The sequence below is a fragment of the Protopterus annectens genome, chromosome 15.part0, assembly GCF_019279795.1.
Source record: "Protopterus annectens isolate FY-2018-M chromosome 15.part0, PAN1.0, whole genome shotgun sequence".
Lineage (NCBI taxonomy): Eukaryota > Metazoa > Chordata > Ceratodontiformes > Protopteridae > Protopterus > Protopterus annectens.
Genome location: NC_056749.1, coordinates 362,478,394 through 362,502,085, shown reverse-complemented (window position 1 = coordinate 362,502,085; position 23,692 = coordinate 362,478,394). Strand labels below are relative to the sequence as shown.

General features: G+C 38.6%; 1 protein-coding gene across 1 annotated transcript in view; it reads left to right on the top strand.

Moving 5' to 3' along the window:
- CHRDL1 (chordin like 1) overlaps positions 1-20,546 on the top strand; it is a gene marked incomplete in the record, with an annotated part of 1,250,701 nt that extends 1,230,155 nt beyond the window's left edge. Inside the window, 1 exon segment of the mRNA XM_044057267.1 lies at positions 18,258-20,546. Within this exon segment, the coding sequence (XP_043913202.1) occupies positions 18,258-18,388 (131 nt within the window).
- Between the last annotated feature and the right edge of the window lie 3,146 nt (positions 20,547-23,692).

The following is a 23,692-nucleotide window of genomic DNA, read 5'->3' as shown; positions in this document are numbered from 1 at the left end:
TGGCTCCAGTCATTGCTTTTTGCAGGAAGAAGAAAATTCAGATTTATCCATACTTGGATGACTGTCTAATTCAAGCAAATTCTCAGGAACAGTTGTTAAAGGATCTAGAATTTGTAAAGACTCTTCTCTCTTCCCTGGGTTACACTCTCAACATGAAAAAACAAAAATGGTAACATCCAAAGAGATAACATTCCTGGGTGTGAGTCTGAACACAGCCGCCCAGATGATATATCTCACCCAGGAGAAGCAGACAACAATTTCAGTTTACTTCAAGGACTTGGCAAGCCTGTCCCAGCTCCCTGCAAGGAAATACCTGCAAGCTCTGAGATTCATGGCCTCTTGCATTCTCATGATTCCATATGCAAGACTGCATATGAGGAAATTGCAGTGGTACCTCAAGAACATTTGGTGTCAACACACACAGGACCTGGATGTGATAATTCCTCTGCTTCCATGTCTGCAGACAGAGTTTCTATGGTGGGCAACAGCCTATCTACAGAACAAAGGCATGCCTTTTCGCCCACCTCTGGCCACTCAAGTTCTTACCACAGACGCATCGGACTACGCCTGGGGAGCTCACCTGGATGGCATATACATACAGGGAAGTTGGAATGCCCAGTAGATGCACGTGCACATAAATTTAAAGGAGTTGATGGCAGTCCAGCAGGCCTTACTAGCTTTCTCCAGGGACCCTGCTTGTCAGGACAGACAACACCACAGTCATGTGGTACATCAACAAGCAGGGGAGGGACTCATTCTTACCTCCTGTGCAGACAGAGCATGAGTCTTTGGTCCATAGCAGCATCCCTCGGCCTGCATCTTCTAGCTCAGTTTATTCCAGGAAAGCTCAATGTTTTGGCAGACCAGTTGAGCAGACAGACCCTGGATCCTCACGAGTGGCAGCTGAACAGAGCAGTTTTTTTCCAGCATCATTCAACATTGGGGCACTCCTCAAGTGGATTTTTTTCTCCTCTCCAGACAACCATCTTTTACCTCTTTTTTGCACCAGACAGCATCACAGCAGTGCCTGGAAAGTGGGTGCTCTGTCCTTCCCTTATACTCTGCGGTCAGTTTATACCTTCCCTCCTCTTCCTCCTCTTCCCAGAGTATTATTGAAGATCAGGGGCGAACGACCAAGGACTATTCTCATAGCTCCAGACTGGCCCAGGCAACATTGGTATCCACTGGTTTGCAGTCTCTTCCAATTTCCTCCTTAGCATCTTCCTCTGAAGCCAGATCTTTTGGTTCAGGAAGGGGGAAACATTCTACATTCTCATCTTCACACTCTCCATTTGGCAGCATGGCTCATTGTATGACTCCATCTTTTTCGTCTTCCCTTTCCCAGCAGATGGTTGATGTCCTGAGGGGAGGCCAGGAGGCCTAGCACTAGGAAGTCTTATGCTGGCAGATGGGAAAGATTCTCTCTTTGGATGCAGGCTAGAGGGGAATCTTCTTCTCTGTCTGCCCTTCCTCTGATCCTGGAAAAAGGGCACCTACTCCAGCCTGGGATCTTAATTTTGTTCTAGAGGAACTCACTCTTCCTCCTTTTGAGCCGGATGCCACTGCAGATTTAAAGTTTCTCTCATGGAAGACTGCCTTCCTTTTGGCTATAACTTCAACAAGGAGGGTTTCGGAGCTACAAGTTTTGATGGCTGTGGAGCCTTTTCTTATTTTCCATGCAGATAGGGTCTCTCTGAGAACCACCCCCTCCTTTATGCCTAAAGTGGTTTCTAGCCTGACTCTTAATCAGTCCATACACCTTCCTACCTTCTTTCCTAATCCTTGAAATAGAGGTGAAAGGATCCTACATTCTCTTAATGTGCACATGCAGCTCAGGATTTACCTGGACAGATCTAAAGACCTTCGGAAATCAGCACAGTTATTGGTCAGTTTTGCCCCTGGAGCCCAAGGCAAGGCTATTTCTAAGCAAACCATTTCTAAGTGGATTGCACATTGTATCACCTTTTGTTATTCCTTTCATGACAAGGTTCCTCCTCAAGGGGTTAGGACCCACACAATTAGAGCAGCTTCCACTTCTTCAGCCTTTTTAAGGGGTGTCCCTACTAAAGACATTTTGGAGGCTGCCACATGGTCTTCTGTTCACACTTTCACAAAGCATTATAATTTGCCTTTGTTTTCAAGAGCCAGGGCAGGGTTTGCCATCGCTGTTCTGCAGGACATTATCTCCAGTCCTTGATTCGGTTGGTTTCTCCTCCCTTTTCTCTGGGCTTTGGTAATCAACCCAACAGTGAAACATGATGAACATAGTGCAGTTGTGTACACTTACCATAAATGTAGATGTTCGAGTGTATTCACTGTTGCAGTCCTGCTTTCCCTCCCTCCTTCCCCCTTTTCTCTTTTCCTGAGGTAAAGGCTAAATTTGGTTTAAGCCTTGTTTTCTGGGGGCTTCTGACTGTTATGGCAAGAAAGACTGAGGAAGTGACAGCTGCCTCCTTTTGTATCGGAAGCCCTGATGTTCTTTACAACCGACTAAAGACGATGTCATTATTACTTACATTTGGTATTCTGGCCGATCGAGGGCTCCCAGGAGACGGATAACCCATTGGGTTAGGACTGCAACAGTGAATACACTCGGACATCTACATTTATGGTAAGTGTACAAAACTGTACTTTTTCTTTAGCCAGAAGTTTATTGCAGGCTTTCTATCTACACCAAAAGATTAACTAGGTCAATATATTACTGAGGAAAATATGTCAGAGGATTCTGATATAGGCAAAAACAGGGCTTTTTCTTTAACTGATTCTCAAGCCCAAGGCTTTGATTTGGAGGAATGTTTGCCCTCTCCAATGTCATTAGAGGCATTTTTCTTTTCTAAGAAAAGTTCCAGGATGAATGATGTGTTTTGTGGGAAGAAGTGGATGTCCTCTCTAAACTGAGGAGATGTTATGATATCCTGAAAGTGGATTTACCTCCTCCTATTATTTAGACTTTGGATAATGAGTTAAATACTGCCTGCAATAACCCTTTCCCTTAGCCTCCAGTCCTCAAAAAAAAAGGCAGAAGACTTTTTAACTCATTGCTTTTCTACTGGAGTATAGTAATCAGGAAAGCAGAGATTGTGTCACCTTTAAGAGTATATTTGTCTTTACAGGAGACTTCTCTTTACTCCTGAAATGACTATACTTGTCAGTGTTTTCAGAGTCTGATTTCAAAGGTTTTGCAACAGGTGCATACCTAAAACTAAGGCAATAAGGTGCTATCTGCAAGCTGACAGGTTTTGTTAAGCATGCATAGTGAAAGTCAGCATGGGATATACAGAGCTAGATTTCTTAGAGAATGTTTGCAAGCAGTTATAAAAATACAAGATGTTTATATTAATAATGCAAAAACAGAGTGTAATACTATTATGGCATTAAAATATGGTGGATAATGTGAAAACATTGTGTGATATAAATGCTTTTTGGTAAAGCAGGAAGGTTAGTTATACTTTCTTAACTGCATTAATTTCATAAAAGCTGTGTGACAAAAGAGAAAAATAATGCCATCCTATACAAAACATTAAGGCACACAGTGCTGCTGCTACTTGCCATCTAACACCCATGTTTTTTGTAAGTTAGTATTATGCAGTGTTTAAAAAAAAGAACATGTGGACCTAACATTCACATCATCTTGGATTTTCAGTTACCGATTTCAGGCTTTATCAAGGAAGAACTGGGGGGGACGCTGGCCAGGAGATTTATTTTTGAATTATTTTTTTTTCTAAAGGCAGTCTTCTTTAAGAAGAATGGCCTTTGCTTCTGGTCGCACAGACACTACATATGTGTGCGAACTGTTTTGGTCTTCTGCATCTGTGTGACCTTCTATTTATGTCTTCATCTTCTGCACGAATGGAATTTGAATACCAGAAGACATTTGAAATTCATACCATGAAAGGACAAGTGAGAGGTAGGTGTTTGTTTATGTGGAAGGTACATAGAGGTGGGTGTGTGTGTGTGTGTGTGTGTGTGTGTGTGTGTGTGTGTGTGTGTGTGTAAAAGAGGAAGGGAGGTGTCATTCAAATGTCCAGATTTTCACAGAATGCCTAGATTTTTGCCTCATATTTTTAATCTGTTACTCATAAAATCTGTTTTTTTTTTGTTTGATGTGCAAATCATTGAGGACAGAATTTACTAAGTAATGATGCATTTGAGTTTCAGACTTCATATCCTTCAGAAAATTCATGATAACACACTACCTTTTATTCTAGCAACTTTTTAAGTTTGTGAGAACAGTATTTAAAGTTTGTCCCTACTTTTGGGGCTTTGTCCCACCATTATTTTTGGCTTTGCCCATATTTTTTTGTGCTAAAAGTTTGAGAAGTATGGTGTGTGTGTGTGTGTGTGTGTGTGTGTGTGTGTGTGTGTGTGTGTGTGTGTGTGTGTGTGTGTGTGTGTGTGTGTGTGTGTGTGTGTGTGTGTGTGTGTGTGTGTGTGTGTGTGTGTGTGTGTTAGAGGAAGGTAGGTGGGTGTTTGTGTGTGCAAGAGGGGGGTAGGTGGATAGGTGCATACCTCTCAAATGCCCCTGATTTTGAATTAAATTTTAGCTCTGTCCCTCTTAATCCCACCTAAAAGTGGTGACTTTTGGAGAAAAGGTGATTAATTACACTTAATAAATAATGACTAATTACAGTTACAAACTTCTTTTACTTTAGAAAAAATGCATATTCCCTCATATTCTGTTATTTTGTTAATGTCCATGATTATTTCTGGATTTGTCCCTGATTCTGTTGAGATTTGACCCTTTTTGGTTGAGAGCTATGGGAAGGTGGGGTGTGGGTGTGCGTCAGAGGGAGGGGTGTGTGTGTGTGTGTGTGTGTGTGTGTGTGTGTGTGTGTGTGTGTGTGTGTGTGTGTGTGTGTGTTTGTGTGTGTGAATACTACTGCAGACATCCAATTAATGGAAATGTTAACCTGTGCTCTGAAATTAATGCTGTTTGGTAACTTATAATGAAAGAGTTCTATATAACTGTTAAAACTTGGCTGATGATGTGATTGTAGAAGCATCTGTAGTTCTTTTGAGTGTCAGAGCAGTGGATTGTGATCTGTAAGCCCTATCACAGCCAAAAGGTCTCGCAGGTGAGTAATGGAAATTGTGCCCTATTTGTTTGTTACTGCCCTCAGGGACGAAATGTAAGAGAACTGCTTGACACCCTCATACAGTTTAAGATGTGAAATGCTGCTCTGTCCTTGGTGTTTGACTTGAGCACTTTGAAATCCGTTATTCACTTTTGGAGATCATTGTGATGGGCTTATTTACTTTAAGCGAGCTTGATCTGAGTGCATGTACACTTTTCCAGGGAAAGCTGTAATTCCGTAAAGGGACAGTTTTGTGTTCTGTTATAAAGTACAGTATTTATTTGGTGCTATTAATTTCATTATTATGAATTATGAAATTAAAGAACAATGATGTAAGCAATTAGCTCCAACTTGCGAGCCGACCCTGACAATAAATGACCCTTCATAAACGGCTGTTAGCTGCTATTTTTGAGGAGCGTACTGGTTAATGTACTCCAAACATGCCATGAAGTTGTCGGCTTTTACTATCTTGTAAACGCCAACTTCCTCGTGCATGTTTCTGAGATGCACTATCCTCCCAAGTGCTTAAAGCACTCTGTACTACGACACTAGTCTGTCCATTCTAGAGTGCCTATTTGTTTTATCAGCCGATTTCGAACAGACAAGCTCGTGTTCTACTTCAAATGGGTTTTTGGCCAGTTGGTGAGCTAAATGTTTAAGTCGGCGCTCAAGACGCCATTACTCAATAGTAATTAACTATTACCTGCAATGATTGTTTTACTTTTTACTCATTTGTTAAATAATGTCTGCTGCTATAATAAATAACTATTAGCTGCAATGATTTTCACTTTCTACTCATTTGTTAAATGATGCTTGCTGCTTTTAGTGTTAATACATGTACTGTAACTGCCTAATACTACTACTAGGAGTCAAAGTGTATTTTACTTTATTAAATTACTACTTCTCATTCCACTTTCTCTCCTGTCTTTTATCTTTTTGGCCCTGCTTTTACCCCTGGAATCTAGCCTGTGCGGACACCCTGTCCCAACCAAATTAACACAGCTCATCCACTTGCTGCTGCAACAGTAGAACTCTGCTGCCTCATCCCCTTGGAATTAAAGCCAAGAAGATTCTAAATAAGTATGTGCTTCTGCTGGCAAACCTTTAATTACCTTACTGTTTAAACCTTGCTAGTTGCTTAGTATACTCCCTGCCAGGAAAAGCCAGCAGCCTAAACCCCCCTTGCTCCAATTTCTCTGCTCCTCCACCTCTTCCCTGACTTACACTAGCTCCCTTCTTCCTTTTGTCTGTCTTGGTCCAAAAGATATCCCAGAGGCCTAGATGTACTTCTACATCTGTCCACTAGGTGACATCCTTCCCCCTCTAAAGTAGACCTTTTTGCTCCCTCTTCAGGCTTTCTCTCTAAGCGTCAACACTTCTTTCTTACTCCTCTCCTATACTCTTAGAGCCCACTTGTAGCTCTAACATTTCTTTTCTTCACTCTCTCCTAAATCCTCATAGCCCACCCTTAACTAACAACTAAGTTCCCTCTACTTGCCACACTGCAAACTTACCCCTCTGCTTCAATGTTCCTCTGATTGGCTCTCGCACCTCTCTGGCCCTCTTTGGTTCTGCTTCCCACTCCGTTTGCCCTTCGGGCTCACTTCGCTCCCCTACCTTGCCCCCAATTCCCACACGCCCCCAGCACCACTACATTTATTCCCAACAAACCCCTCCCACTAACTTCATCTTCCTATCACAGCACACAGTATACTACCCCTCCTCCATTCTATTATCCTATCTCACTCTTCTCATAATTTCCCATCCCCCATTCTTTAATCTTACTATAGCCCTCCTATATCCTATCCCACTACCACTACTCCCATCCAATCCCAACTCCACTATATAATTGCCTTCCCCTATTCTTCCTATCTCTTTAACTCTCCTCATACACTTTTATACCATCCCTCCTCAACAAATTCTTTTACTTGCTCTCCCTACTCCTTTCTCTACCCCCTCCTTCAAATCATGCCCCCCTGTATCCCTTATCCATCCGACTCCCCAGCCTCCTTCTCTTCTTTCTAATTCCCCTGTATCATGCTACCTCTTATACCCATATAGCCCTCCCTTTGCTTCCCCCTACCCAAATTATCCACAAATATCAACCACAATCTTCCCAACTCACTCACTTCCACAACATATCCTCCTCCCTTATACATCACAACCCACTGCACCTTCTCCATGTTAAGCTATTCACTACCCCTATAAAAACTCCCTCTCTTAAATTACTACTAACCTCTGAAATATACCTTTGATGCAAACACCTCAGGCCAAAGGTTACTACTTGCAATTTCCTTGCCTTATCAGGAGACATTCATCCAAACCCTGGCCCCTGCCTCCACACAAAATTCACCAACCCTCCACTCCCTCCTTCACCCACTATAGACAACTCCTCCTCCCCTTCTCATCCCTCTTCCCCCCTTAATACCCTTAAGATCTTCACTATCAATGCCCAAAGCCTTAACAACAAATCTCACCTCACCCATGCTTGGATCAATCACCACCAACCTGACATCTTAGCCTTAACCGAAACCTGGCTAAAACCCCATATTTCTGACTCAGACATCCTACCTCCTGGCTACCAAATCCTCAGAAGCGACCGTATAAATAAAAAAGGTGGAGGCTCCACTCTAATTTACTCCAACCTTCTCTCCCTTATCCCTCTTCAAATCCTTACCCCTCAATTCAAACATTCTGAAATCACAAGCCTTCTCCATTTGAATAAACATAAAACTATCTGCATTATTTCTGTATACATCTCACCCGGCAACAATATCTCCACCCTTGAAGATATCCTACACTGGGCCTCAAACAAAATATGAAACCTTTATTCTAGGCGATGTCAATATTGACTGGAATAAAATCAACACTCCTTCCCCTCTTCTATCCATTAACCTTTGCAACTTCACTCAAGTGATCCATTCAACTACTCGACCAAACAAAAAACAACCTCCTGGTTCCATCATTGATTGGATACTAGTCTCCCACCCTAACAAAATTACTCTCGCTGGCACAATCCCCGACACTTTCAGTGACCATCTCCCTGCCTTCATCCATAGATGATCTAGCACCATCCAACACCAACATGTCTTTATTCAGACCCGTAACCTTAGCAACTTCAACCCCTCTACTTTCCCTAACATCCTAAAACAAATGAACTGGCAAATCCTAAAGACTCTCCCTCTCTACAACGCTGTAGAACATTTTAAATCTGTCTTCATAAATACTCTTAACACTCTGGCCCCCCTAAGAAACAAACGAATCAAAAGCAACTCTGCTCCCTGGCTCACCAAAGAAACTAAACATATTATGCACCACAGAGACAAATCCTGGAAGCTTTACCAGAAAAACAAATTGTCCACTGCCCTCCTCCAATATACCCAACTCCGCAACCAAGTAAAAAAACTTATTACCAAAGACAAAAAAAACTTCTATAACAAATTTCAGCTCAACAACAACAACAACCCTAAATCATTCTGGAATTCAGTTAACTCCCTTCTCCATCCAGGATCTAGAAATAACCCCTGCCCTGATCCTAGCTTAACTGACAGCGAACTGAGCACCCATTTCAATACCTTCTTCACTGAATCCATAGCCAAACTAACTAAAACATTCCCTACTACAAAACCCTCCCAACTCCCTCCACACACCCATCTCCCCAAATAACAATTCCCCCAATTTCCATCTCAAGCCAGTATCTACCTTCCTAATAAAAAAGCTTTTATCTAAACTAAAGCCTTGCTCTAATGCCCCAGACAATATACCCTCCGCCTTCCTCAAATATGCAGCTGATGGTGTTGCTCTCCCAGTCAGTATCCTGATCAATAGATCCTTAAATGAATCTTATGTGCCCAAACTCTGGCATTCAGCCTACATTCTTCCTCTTCATAAAGGAGGCAAAGACACCTCTATCTCCAACTTCCGCCCCATTGCCCTCCTATCTCCATTATCTAAAATCCTAGAAAAATGTGTCCACTAACAACTTTTGCCATATCTAATTCAGAATGACCTTCTTACTCCCACCCTGCACGGATTCCACCCTGGCCGCAGTACTATAACTGCCCTTCTATCCTTCCTAGAAACTGTCAATCTTGCTCGAGACTCTGGACTCGTAGTATCCGCAGTTCTGCTAGATCTCTCAAAAGCCTTTGACACCATTTCCCATTCCCACCTTCTCCTCCATCTCACAAACCTTAATCTCTCCTCCAACACTCTTTCCTGGTTCTCCAGCTACCTTTCAGACAGATCACAAATTGTCAAATGGAAGAACTCCTCCTCTTCCTTCCTGCCTACCCCAACTGGTGTTCCTCAGGGATCCATCCTCGGACCCATGCTTTTCAACATCTTCATAAATAACCTTCATGCTTACATCCCTGACACTACAGTCATCCAATACACTGATGACTCTACTTTGGTATGTGCCGCCCCCAACATTCCTGAACTTCTGGATAAAACTCAAATAGCTTTTTCCACTACTCAGAGTTGGATGCACCAAAATCACCTCTCCCTCAACTCTAATAAATCTAAAATCCTAATATTCCTCCCCTCCAAAGTCCCCTCCTTTGACAAAAACACTTTCAAGATACTAAGCAAATCTTCCAATTCAATAGAAGTAGTCCCCTCTGCAAAACTCCTAGGCATCATCATAGACGAACACCTCAAATTCGATCTTCATATACTTCAAAATATAAAGAAAACCCACCAAAGGTTAGGCATGTTATACAGGAATAATCCATTTCTCTCCAACTCCTGTAGGCATACCCTGGCAATAAGTTACCTCCTACCATACGGAGCACCTATCCTAACCAATCTGTCCTCATCTATCAATCTATCACCTCTAAACTTGAAGCTTGCTATAATAAGATCTCCAAATTTGCCACCAAATTCAAAACCTTAACTCACCACTGCCTCTGCCTTCAATCCCTGAACTGGTTAGAACTCCCTAACCAACCTAGACTATCTCCAACTAACCTATGCTCATAAACTAATATTCTCCCCTGATAAATGCCCTTCCTTAAAGAATATTCTCCCTCCCTACATCCCAAACAGATCTTTGAGATCTGAACACCAAAACCTAATCTCCATTCACAAACCCAAACGTTCCTCTGGCCAACTCCTACTTTCCTTCTCCCTAGTTAAAAATGGAACTCTCTCCCTCCCTCACTTAGGACTCTTCCTAATCTTGAAGCCTTCAAAAACCAACTCTTCCTACACCTATCTTCCAAATGGAAATGCTCATGCTTTCACCCTACATAAACTTTCCCACTAAGCTTTACTTACTCCTGCTCTACTAGACTCTCATGCTTAATCCCTCTTCTCCAAAGAATCTGTAATAACAGATATCAAATAAACTCCTAGATTGTATTTAAAAAAAAATATATATGATTAATATTACACTTGCAATTTTCTCTTCTTTGAGTGTATAACCTACATTTTGTAACCTTTCTTTTTGCTATTATATTTTGTACTTAATCTCTAACATTTTGTAACCTTTTGTATTTGTAACCTATTTTTTGTATTGCACATGGAGCTTTTCTCCCCGGGCCTCCACCGAAAATGGGCACATCTTGGCCCAGTGGATTTCCCCGGTAATCAAACTGAAAATAAATAAATAAATAACAGGTATGTGGTAGATTAGAGTGCATGTCTATATCTCCACTGAGCAGACTGACAGGAAACCATGTAGTAGCTAGTAGCAAGTAGTGGGTTGCAAAAAATTACCATTTTCAAAAGTGGGTCTTGGCCCATAAAGTTTGGGAACCACTATCCTAGTATATTACTAGAAAAGGAAAACCTATATCATTTCAGGTAATTCCAGTTGGTTGCTCCTTACTATATCTTTCCTTGTGTTTCCTACCATAGTTAAAACATTTCCAGGCAGGATTAAGCTGCAGTCTTAACAGAACCTTGCTCCCTTTGATGGCATATTGGAAAGTGATGGACTCTAGAAGCATTCTAGAGGTAACAACATTGTCCATACTTTCCAAAAGCATTTCATACTAAATTCCTTTTCCATGTCCATAATTGTTTAATTCTAAGACCATTCTGCATGGGCTCCTGGACACTTATCCTTTCTCCTCCTGGGCTGCTTAAGTTTTGGTAATAAACACAAATTGCCAAAGGATGCTGCAGAAGTGAAAATAATTGACTTAGTATAGTTGTGTAAGTTGCACTTACCATAACAGTGGATGTTCGAATTCCTTACTGTTGCAGTAGTCACACCCAGCCTCCATCCCACTTCTACTGTACATAGTTGGGATAAAAGTTACATATTTATATATTTTGGGGGGGGGGGGTTCAGGATGAATAAGCTTTCTCTTTTTGTTTAGGCAAGAAAGTCCTGAAGTTGTCTACCCTCTGACTGCTGATTTCCCTCCAAGGGGCTAGCCAGTCAGCAGAGTGTAGGTGTGGGAGGAAGCCAGATATTTTTGAAAAGTGGACAGTTATATGCTGAGCAGGATACATCCAAAATAGCCAAAGGCTACTGCATCAGTGAGGAATTCAAACATCTGCTATTTTAGTAAGTACAACTTGCACAGCTGTACGTTATGGCTCTTGTAACGCTAACACCTACCTAATATTTGATGAGAAACTGAGAGTCCACCTCAAAGAACAGAACAAATACAACTGTTTCTAATACATGGGGCAGTTCATTTAATAACTTGCATCATAACTCATTAAGGTCCTAGTAATATTACAAGCTGTAGTTTACATAATGTAATCAATCAGCTAGATGCCAAGTTTTCTTCTATGCATCTCATCTTAGGGTAATGTATGCCTATGAAAGAAATGCCAAGCATACATGCACCTCTACAAACTTTTTCAAGGTAAACTGCATGTCGACATAATTTTGTGCAATCTATGCTTAAATTACAGAATGCATTCCTAATTGTTGTCTTTATCATATGGCTTAGTTCATGGCTGAAAAGTTTCTCCAGACTAGTCAATTTATGTGGTTAAGAACTGAATGAATAAGTATTGCTATCTTTTTTATAGTTTTGCTGCCAAGACCATTAAAGCCTTGTTAAACACAATATGAACAATGTAGTATTTTCCACAATTAAGCCCCAAAATCATGTGAGGTATTTACAGTGCAAATGTACTAAAATAGGACAGCCTGTAGATAATAACATTAATGTGTAAATATCCTTAATATTCATATTGTGGGAACAACAAAGGTTTATAGCTCAGGATGAATGTATGTTACCTACTTCCTTTTTGGGGGTAGGGTGACCCTGACAGGGTGGTGTAAAGAAGAACTGACCATAGTAATTCCTCTTACGTGATGTCAGTTACAGTGACATACCACACCAGCATTGAAATGCCGCAGTAATGTGTGCATCTCCACTTGTCATGTAATATAAAGGTGCTGTTGTTGTCCATATGAAATAGTATGTTTGTGTATAAATTAGTTTCCTGCTTGCCAGACTTTTATGTGGTTAGGTTGATTTTTTTAATTTGCATGTCAGTGCATATATATATATATATATATATATATATATATATATACACACACACACACACACACACACACACACATACACGCACACACATATAAATATATAAACACATGTATGCCTGTGTGTGTGTATATGTATATATATATATATATATATATATATATATATATATAGTTACAGACATACACTCTAATATATAATATATATATATATATATATATATATATATATATATATATATATATATATCTATATCATATCTTACATCTTGTAAGGTCATGCATTATTTTGCAAAACTGTTTAATACAGGTTTTCATTTGACTGTATTGAAAAAGAGCATTTAACTAGGTAAATCATAGGTTTATTGCAGAAAATGAAAATCTATTTGTAGACAGCTTATCAATTATTGTAAATGCGTACTTGTTTATTTATATTCAAAATAAATGTTAAAGGTTGTGTCTTTTTTGGTGAGTTTTGTTTATACATCATTTATTACTGTTTTACTTTGTGAGTTTTAGATTGTTCCTACTAGCATTAAGCAGGAAGGCAGTCAGTGTTTCTTTTTACTGTAGCAGATTGACAGATATCATTAATTTTGAACTAGCATATATACAACTTCTTACCACCTATAAAATTATCCAGAATCCATCTGCTTGTTTGGCATTAAATAACATTCTACACAACTGTGTTCCTAGTTAGTCATTACAATTCAATGACCAAAAGCACCTGTCTGTCCAAAAACCTAAAAGATCTGCTGGGCGCTGTCTGCACTCGTACCATGTTGCTAAGGCCTTGAACTCCTTATCTCTATCCATCAGGTCAATACCCTCCCTCTCATCCTTCAAAACCATTCTGAAAGACTTCCTAGCCAAAAACTGGCTCTGTTCTTGCTCAACACCAGGATAAAACTATATCCCTAAATGTGGACAAATACCTATCCATAGTTTACATCTCCTTATTCTCCCCTCTTCACTCACTTCCTTACTACTAAGAATTTCTCTGCCCTGGCTTTCTCTCTGTAAATATACCATAAGCAGTCTTTTCTCTCAATTAATATTGCAATTCCTGTTTATATTATACTAACTTAACCTTATTTTTTCTATAAACAGGCTAAAATTTCTCTAACTTTTAAATCATTATCCTATATCTTGTCTTTTCTTAAATTTGTTTGTGTCTTTAGGCTTTTCCCGGTTAGGGGTCGCCACAGCGGAACTCCGGTCCGCTAATGATTGGTAGTGGATTTTTACGTACCAGGTTACCAGCCCTGGCACACAACCTTCAACGAAGGCACGCCCCATTCACGTATGCCTCCACACAGAAGATGCTCTAGCTGAGAATCGAATGGGACAACATCTTGCTATGAGGTGACAACACTACTGTTTTCAAATTATGTGTTACTTGGTATAATTATTTAAACTGTGTTTGTTTTTTTGTATTATTTATAAAGACTATAAAATTATTATTCTTAAAATTTTATCAGGGCTTTTGCTGAAAATGGGCTCCTACCCAGTCAGAATTTCCTGGTAATCAAATGCCAGTTGATAGATTAATTAATTGTGCCATTACTGAGGAAAATGCATGGTAAAAACCTGATGTAGTTACTAACATCCATCTAGACTTCTGTGCCTTTGGTATAGTCAAAATGTTAATCATTTTCTCTGTCTAGCAATGAGACCACTGGATATTAACATTCAAACAAAATTCAAAGTATTTTAGTGGAGCAATTCTATATATGCTATGTGAAGAGGAAATCAGAGATGTTTTGAATGTGCTAAAAAACTTCTAAGGCTTCTAGCAGTGGTGGATTTGTAAATCGGCAGTTGAGAGAATTAACAGAGTAATCCCATTACTACATATTCAACAGAAGTTTGGGATGGGCCAAGGTTGCAAGGGGTAAGTCTCCAGCTAACATATTCCATCAACAGCAGCCCCACCCCCACCATGCGCACACATAACGCATTTCTTGCCTGTAGTTTTTATTGTGTGTTGATAAATAAAATATGAATACAGGGTTGATAAAAATTGCCATTAGATGACTGTCACTTCTTGTTTGATAAACTAAAAACTAATATCATAAACTCTTCTTTATTAGTCCAAGATGATTGTCCAGTTGGTTGGAGTTTGTCCATACAACTTTCTAAAGAGTCATGGTCTTTGAACACATTCATGAGATGATTCCAGGATGTCCTAAAATAATAGAAAATATATTGGCTCAAAAACCTCTCAGTTTTTGAAGATCTGAAAGCTATTTACTACAAGTCCATTTCCGCTGACCATAAATGGGGTAGATCTGCAATAAATCAGTTCCAGTCTGTCACGACTATTTTTGGGGTTTCAGTAAGAATAAGCTTTCCCATTTTATGTTGTCATTACTGTATTTCATATTTTGTAAGTTTCCAGTGTAATTAATGAACAGAAAATATAGCAAATAATTAAAGTAGATATTTGACAGTTGTTAATTTGCAGTATGTTGTTGTGTATATAAACACCTGTATTCTCCCTTAATATGTGGCCTAGATCACCCTCTGTACAACTAAGGGCCCCCAAAGTGGTAATACTGAAGCTTATTTCTATCGTAGTACCAAAAATATTTACCCAGGTTAAATGAGGCAGAAGACGCATCTAGCAATATGCAACAAAGTAGGATGAGTAGTCGTAACAGTGGCGACCAAAGATTCTAGTCCAGTGGCACTATTATGATGTAATGCACAGTAGGTATTGAATGTGATAGCAAGGAGATCATAACAAAATACCCTCCACAGCTTACATGATGGTGCCAAACCAGGATGCCTTGATTTTCCTCTCTATCCACATCCTAGCTGCTTGCATGCATTTCTCTGCTGACATGATTTCAGTCCATGAGAGAATAGCTATTTACTAGAAATGTTAGAGCAGAAGCTTAAAGAGGGGTTCAGGACACAACTGATGTCGGGCAGCTACTGTGTGCGCCAAAAAATTTAAAAAAAAGTACTGGAAAGCATTTCAAGTCATGGAGAGGCATGATCTCAGTTGTCTGCCTACACAAACATTTTGCTAAGGTTTAACATTGAAAGGTGTTTTGTTGGCATAATAGTTAAGTTGTTTACCTCACATACACAGGGTACAGGATTTGATTATCAACTTTGAGCGAAATTTTCTAGGTTTAAAATGGCCCATGAGGCAGCTGGCCTAGTACTTCACTACAAACCTAATCCCCTATTACTTAATTATGAACCTAATTTCCCTATCACTGGATAAGGAACAGTTCTCAGATATGTATATAATTTAGCACATCGCTTGCAGAGTATGGAGCCTGGTTAGTAGACAAGAAGTATAAGATAGTATAACCGTATGAAACAGGTATGGACAGTTTAGCTCATTTTTTTCCCAGAAGACTCGTGCTTTTGTTTTATTATCGGTACATTTGTCAAGGATTTTATTTTATAAATTTTACATGAAAGAATATGTTCTTCAGATTTCAGCCCATACAGGGAATCTCAGCACTAACTGCTTACCGCTTGCTCTTGCCACCAGACATTTCAGGTATGTAGCATGGGGTCCTGACTTTGAACTGAAAGTTTTTAGGTCTGCACCAGTCAACTAGCTGACAAAACAAAGTACTTCATATCTATTTTTATTCAGTGTAAGTGTTTTATTCTTCAGATATTGGCTTACTGACTGTCCAGTATCATACTTCTCAACCTCTTAGCACAGAAAATCTGGACAGAGAGATAATGGGGGGACAAAGGCCCAAAATAGGGATAGATTTTAAATATTGCTTGTATACACTTAGAAAGTTGCTAGAATAGCAGGTTTTAATTGTGTAATTTCTGAAGCACAGGAAGTCTGGAACTCAAATGCATGTCATTATTTGGTAATATTTAATTACCTCAATCCTCAAATATTTGCCGAAAAAAACACATTTTATGATGAATAGACTAAATATATGAGGAAAAATCTGAACATTTTGTGAAAATCTGGACTGTTGAGAGGTATTCCCAATATTAAAATTTCAAAACAAGACTACTGATTACAGATCCTGTAGAAGTGTAATCTTCAAACTAATGTTGTAGATTAAAACTGAGATAACTAAAGTAGCCTGGTTTTGTGCTTCACTTCCTCACCTTAGCATGTACTATGAAACATAGCTTTGCTATTAAAATAAAAGATATGCTCAGCCAAAATAAAAAGATACATTTTTTAATGCAGATGTATGTTGCTAATGACAAAACTTTCTGTTCTCGAAGAATTTATCCAGGCATTTAACTTCCAAACCATGAATTTGTTAGAAATTGGATTTGTAATGTTTGCTTCACTCTTGACTTCAGTCCAGCAGCAAGAGGTTTCTTTTTTCTTTTTTTGTGGATTGCAATTCAAGAAAACAGAAACTTTACATAAAACAAATGTCTCCTTTATTGTTATATGTGTGTGTGTGTATATATATATATATATATAAATATAGAGAGAGAGAGAGAGACAGAGGTCAGCTAATTGCATTTCAGTATCTGTGTTTTATATGTTTTCATTTCTTTCTTGAATGCATCCTGTAGCTCTTCTCTTAAGAGGCATCTTAAACTGCTTATATTGTAATAAAACGTTTACCATGTAGAGGTTTCTGATTGGGTCGCCAATCATAACCTGTTAATTATGTGTTTGAGACATGTTTGCCAGGAAATTTGCTCTTGAGGTAAATGTTAGCATCCATGTCGAGAACACATAATTGAAAGTTATGATCGAAGACCCAATCATAATTCTTTGTAGTGCATAGTACTTTATCTGCTCCATATACTACTAGTTACAGTAAAAAAAAAAAAAAAAAAAAAAAAGCGCTAAGTGAATTGCCAGCTTTCAAAGCCATAAGGCACTTAATGATTTGCTGAGCACTGTTAGGAAGGCAGTTTGTAAGAGGAAACAATTTAGTATGGTAGCAGGCAGAGACAAATCTTTTATTCTGCCGCTGTCATTTGCTGGTCTGTACTGGCAGATTTTGCAGTCAAGTGCTAGACTGGACTTTAATAACTTAAGCAAGGGTTGCTTAAATCTGTTAAGATTGGGTCTCACACCATTCTAGTGCTTAAGTGAGTTGTGTTTTTTGAATGTGGGAGCATAATCACCAAACTCCATGAACTACAAAAGAGGTTGTGCTTCATGCATCAGAGATGTACTGATCTGGTGAAATGCAGGCAGATGTTCTATATGGCCTAGTTCCCAACATTTGCAAAAGCTTACTGAACTGAATGATCAGGGGGAGATAAGAGAAGAACAGAGAAACACAGGATAGCTGGCACATTTCACATACACAAGTTTTACATGGAAGATGCAGGCTGACTTAACTTGATTTATCAAACAGGATGTGGATTTATTAACTCTGCTCTGTATGGGAAAAAAAGTTCGTCAGATGTGGCATGTTCTCTAATGCCAAGGCAGTGTGCTTGGCAGTAAATGAAGCATCAGTGGATTTGGCAAAACCTCTTTAGAAAGGGACAGAACCCATTCCCTCACCACCTTGGGGGAAATGTGGACAAAATCTTACAGGATCAAAAAGAAATATAATGCACTAATTTGTGTGTAAAATACACATAAATAAGCCAGACTGAAATATAACAGTTGTGGAGTCAGACTTTTTATTTTAATAAACTCTGGATATATAAAGGGTGTTCAGGACTATTTCTGTTTAGTAACAATGGACTCATTAAAATTGCTGTTTTTCCAACTAACATTTAAAGATACTTTCTGCTTTCAGAACGCTGGAAAATATTCATAGAGGGAGAAGCCCAAATCAGCCAGATGTGCAAAACACGAGTATGCAGAAGAGAACTGGAGGATCTTGTAAAAATATTGTTTCTCGATAAAGCCGAGAAGGGGCACTGCTAAAGCTGAAGTGCAATGAAAAGAAAGCAAATCTACTAACTAGTTTGACATGTAGCTGTACCTGTATTGTTTTCCATTATTACAGGAAGCTCATAAGACTTTTTCCTAAGATTCACTTTTTAAATATGGGCATTCCTTTACTTGGAATGAATATAAAATGGCTGTGTCAGAGTTATTGATTTCTTGAAATCAGAATAATATAAAGAATCACTATTTCAAGTAAATATTGGCCTAACATATTTCACATACAGATTTTTGGTAGCATGGTTGTGTGTTAATGAACAGTAGATTTCTACTGGTTTGAGTAGCATCATTGTTATAGTTAGTATTGAGATATGCTTGTAGTAAAATATGTATGGTTTATTTTCCTATCCAAAAATTTTGAAATACTGAAAAGTCTCTCAACAGTATATACAGAATGCAAATTTGACATATTTTACATGTGATCTATACCCAAAATATATTCTTTTCAGGCTATCTGTCTTGCAGATGAAATCCAAGGTGTAATGCTTCCCTGTTTTTTTAGACAAAAGGCACAAATGTTGACTTTTACATCCTCTGAATACAAATGTCCATTAGCTGTTATTAGGCATTGTTTCACATCACTTAAATATATTTTTTGTGCTCTTACAACTATCAGGTGCCCTCTATTAATCTGAGTGGGCCATCATCCATGCAGCTATGAAAGGGTTTGGTCTCCATGTCTAAGTGGTGTCTCACAATGCTACAAGTCCGGGGCATCTTCACCCCCCCCCCCACACACAAGATTCAACCGAATTTAAGAGTGGACCATAATTGTTCTGTGGCTTGGGAACTGCCTGGTGTCTCCACAGACAGTGTGGTAACATCTATATTTTATGTCCTTAATCTTTTAACCACATGGGTGCTGTGGTGTGCGGTATGTAATAGTAGTCTTGGGAGCATGTGCACACCAGGCTCCAGCCGCAGTATTTACTGTCATGGTCAGGGATATGAGCATCATATCCCGGTTGCTGCCTACGAAAATTGCTATGGAATCCAGTCTTTGTCAGGTAGCAGTAAAGGCAGTGGGTTCACCACCTGCTGCCCCCTAAAGGAAGGAAAGATAACATAATTCACTCACTCTACCCCTTTTGACTTCTGCAGCAAATTGACCACTATTTATTTGTTCTTCTGGATTTCATTCAGAGTTGGCTTTATCCCTCTGTGCCATAGAACCATCTTCCTGGATATTTTTCAACTGATTCTATATTGTTCATGATAACTGGATTTCAATACTGTTTAACCTTTTAAGCATGTTGGCTTGACAGTGATTTAACCATCATTTTAAGTTGCTCCGTAATCTATCACACAGTTTACCAATAGAGTTGTTTTAACTTGTACAACAATCTTTCTGCTTGGAAAATTAGCAAGTATGCTGATCCCGTGTAGGCTATAAGATATGAACACACCATCTAATACACCGTGGTCATTTTTTTTTCTTTTAACACAAATCAAAGCTGCTTAAAGCAAAGGCATCAACTGGTCTAATCACACGTTAACCACAGCTTGTATAGTCTATTTTTAGCATATATAAAATAATGAATTTCACCAACAGAGCCTGTAACAAATAGTACATGACCATTCTGCTTTTACAGATCATTTATTTACTGAAATGCATCACTCAAGAAATGAGTACTAATACTCTTTGTATCTCTATAAAAATCAGAAATATTAACATATTAATAGAGTTTGCCTTTGAGTAAAAAAATGTTGAATTAAACAGAAAATGTATTTACAAGGATATTAAAAACTAGCAAAACTATTAAGTTTGGCTTTTGTTCATAAGCCGTTAGCATGCAGCTAATGACATAGTATATTTCATAATTTGGAAAGTGCACAGATATATTTTCTTAAAGAATGATTACGATGCATCTGTATTTGTGAAACTGAATGATGGGTTTCATGTTGTATATTTATTATTAATCAGTAAAAATGAAATTCTGTATTGGCATACAGTGGCAATAGTTATGCAGTTTTTTTCATCATCAGTTATTTACCTGGTATACATTACCCAAAAGCTTTGCAGTTGTATCAGTTTTCACTCTGCTTCAGACTACTGTTATAATACTTCTAAAGGATAGCTATTTATGTATGAAACTATTACATTGACTTGTTTTTGATACTAATAAAATATTACATTCTGTAAAAATCTGATAGTCTTTTTTCACCTAGCTGTCTCTTTGAAAGCGTGTGTGTGTGTGTGTGTGTGTGTGTGTGTGTGTGTGTGTGTGTGTGTGTGTGTGTATAAGAAAGTGCGTGTCACCATGACACATGCAATTGTTTTCACACTGTCAAAAGTATGTGGTTCTGATTTTTGAGGAGTTAGATCAGGAAAAAGATAAATCTTTGTGTATAGCTTTTGAGAGTGTGACAGGTAGTTTTCAGAATAACAAACGAAGGAATTATGTTTCCCAGTGGTCATTTTAAGGTGGATTTCTTTACTTGTAGCACAGGTTCCCATTTTTGTAGATGGTTAGAACACATTATTGGCAAGCAAAAACAAACATCACAAAGAAGCATTAAACCAAAGGTTATGCTAAGAATGGTATGTATACTGATGTGTTGATCTATACAAGTATCAATACTTTTGATAAGATATAGGTATAAAACAATGATTCAAGTACATATTGTGCCCCAAAGCAGTGATAGTTAATTGTCACTTCAAAACCCTTGTCTTCCCTGGGGGAACAGAGTGGCGGGTGATACCCTGACCTGAATTTAATTAGCAGATTGTATGCTGAAGGACCCAGTGATGAGAGGAAAGAGAGAGGTAGAGCCTGCTCTGCTCTTTCAGGGATGAGGTTGTAGGCACTTGCCAGAAGAGTGCGCGCCTAGGACATTTAAAAATTGGCAGTGATACTAAGGCCATGATGAGAGGAGTCAGGCACTTGTAAGGTGATTAGGCACATGAGAATTATGTCACTATTAAGGAAGGGGTGTATCCCTTGCTGGTGCCATTGCATTCTTTCCTCATGACATAAACCTTTAACTTCAGGCAATGGATTGGGTATAATGCTAAAAGCCACCTGCCTACCAGTGAGACAGCTCAAGCATAGCTTTCCTGCTTCCTGGTCAAAGGAGTGCTATTATCCTAGATGACTAATAGGTCTCCCTATATATAATAATGAGAGCCACATAATGAAGTAGCATGTTTAGAGTATGCCTCCACTATGCAGGAAATGTGAGAGATCATGGAAATCGGGTCTATATTAGATAAACGAAAGTTTATCTTACCGAACGCTGACATTATCGAAAATCCCAGAACTCGAAACTGCAATCGTGGGGGGCTGCGCCCCTCACTAAATATATATTCCAACTCCGAGATTGCACTACAGTGAGGAAAGGGCAAATATTCCCATCTTCACTGTACTGCGATCTCACAATACCAGGTTCGGGTTCCGGGATTTTCGCTCATGTTAGCGTTCGGTAAGATAAACTTTCATTTATCTAATATAGACCCTGGAAATCAGGTCTCAGTGGAAACTGGCAAAAAGAGAAAAAAAATCACTAAAAACATTGTTTATTTATACATTTTGTACATTCCTGTTGAATAAATATAAAATATCAGTCTAGGAATGATTAACTACTACTACTAAAGCTTATTTCTTAATATATAAATAAAAGTAAAGAACATTATGCAGATACTCAGATTAATCATTTATTTTGTGGCAACTGTGTTCAATAAAGATCAAAGGCTAAAACTGGCATAATGATGTTTGCAAAGCATACTGGGTTGGGCTTCTGCTGATGAACTATTAGGGGATTGTTATGCATGCTATCTTAAAGATTTGCATTGAAGATGATAGTTGAGGGCTAATCATATCTTTTATTATTTAGCAACAAAATTTCTGGTAACTATGGCAAGCTGAGCAAACCACCTGCAATCATGTGTGAGAAGATTTACTCTAATCAGATGAGATATCATGGCCCAAACTGACAGAAGACAAGAAATGCCAACCTTAAGTGCCATGTCAGCTATAGTCAGAGCTGTGAGATGATGAGGCAAACCCAATACCTGTGTAAGACACCAGCATGTGGTGAGGGGGCCTATCTCAGCGCTGTTTGAGTAGGATGTCCAATACTCTCTGAAAAAAGATTAGCCAGTTTTCCATGTTATATAGGATGTTTTTGGAATCTGATTATGGACAGTTTATGGGTTTTGTTAGGAATTGTATGTTGGGAATTATATGCATTTTTTGTTGTGCTGATTTATGGAGGAGTATTTTGGATAAATATGGTGCAAGTGTACTGTACAGAATACAGAGGTATTGTTTGTGGGTATATGAGAAGACAAAAAATGTTTAAGTTAAAAGATAAGCTTGGTATGCTGCAGCTGAAAATATTGGTAGAAAAGGACTTAAAATGTTAAAACATATCTTGGAGATTAAGAAAAGAATGTTGGTAAGTCAGCTCCAAAGGCTAGGCACATGCAGGTACAAAAATTCAGGTAACTGTCGGTAATAATCCGATCCAATGTACTTAGTACCAGAAGTTGTAAAAACACTGCTTTATTCACCAAAACAAAGGTAAAAGTAAAACGCTGCACCAGCGTTTTTCGTTCTGATAAATATCAGAACTTCTTCAGACAACCAACAACACTAGTTCAAAGCATTTTAAAACAAAGCACTAAGTTAAGGCAGATGTCGGTAATTACATTAATTGCTGTATCCCTTGAATTTAAAGCGATACACTCAAATAACTTCTTTTATGTAATACTGAACCAGAAGTTTTTTTTAAAAGCCTGACCAGAATTGTCACTTAAATATTTTTTTACATTAAAAAATGAAAAACATCATTGTTATAATGTTATCATATCATGTCTAAATTCTTCTACTTACATCTATACTCTAAAACTACACATAAGTACCACTAAAATGGCATATATAATAAAACCTTAAACTATGCTGATACTAGTAAGTATTGCTAAATACTGCTTACTTACAAAGCTGTGTTTTGGTTCTAATTACACCTTCAAGGGCCTTCAATGACAAACACCAACAGCAATAAGAATAATAAAAAATGAACTATCTCAGTAAACTTTTTATCTTTAAAATACAAGAAATTGAACAACACTCATTTAACCCTGGGTCTCTGTTTGCAGCTAAACGAAGCTGCCACGCTAATTCTTTCTTTTCTAGTTCCAATTTTAAAAATTGGTCATTCACAAAGCTAAAATCCAGTAAGTCTTTCACAATTTGGTCTATGGCCATGAACGAAAATACATGGTCTGGGTACCTGGCACAGTGTCTTGCCAGAGCATTATCATTTTTACCCTTGCTAATTGCG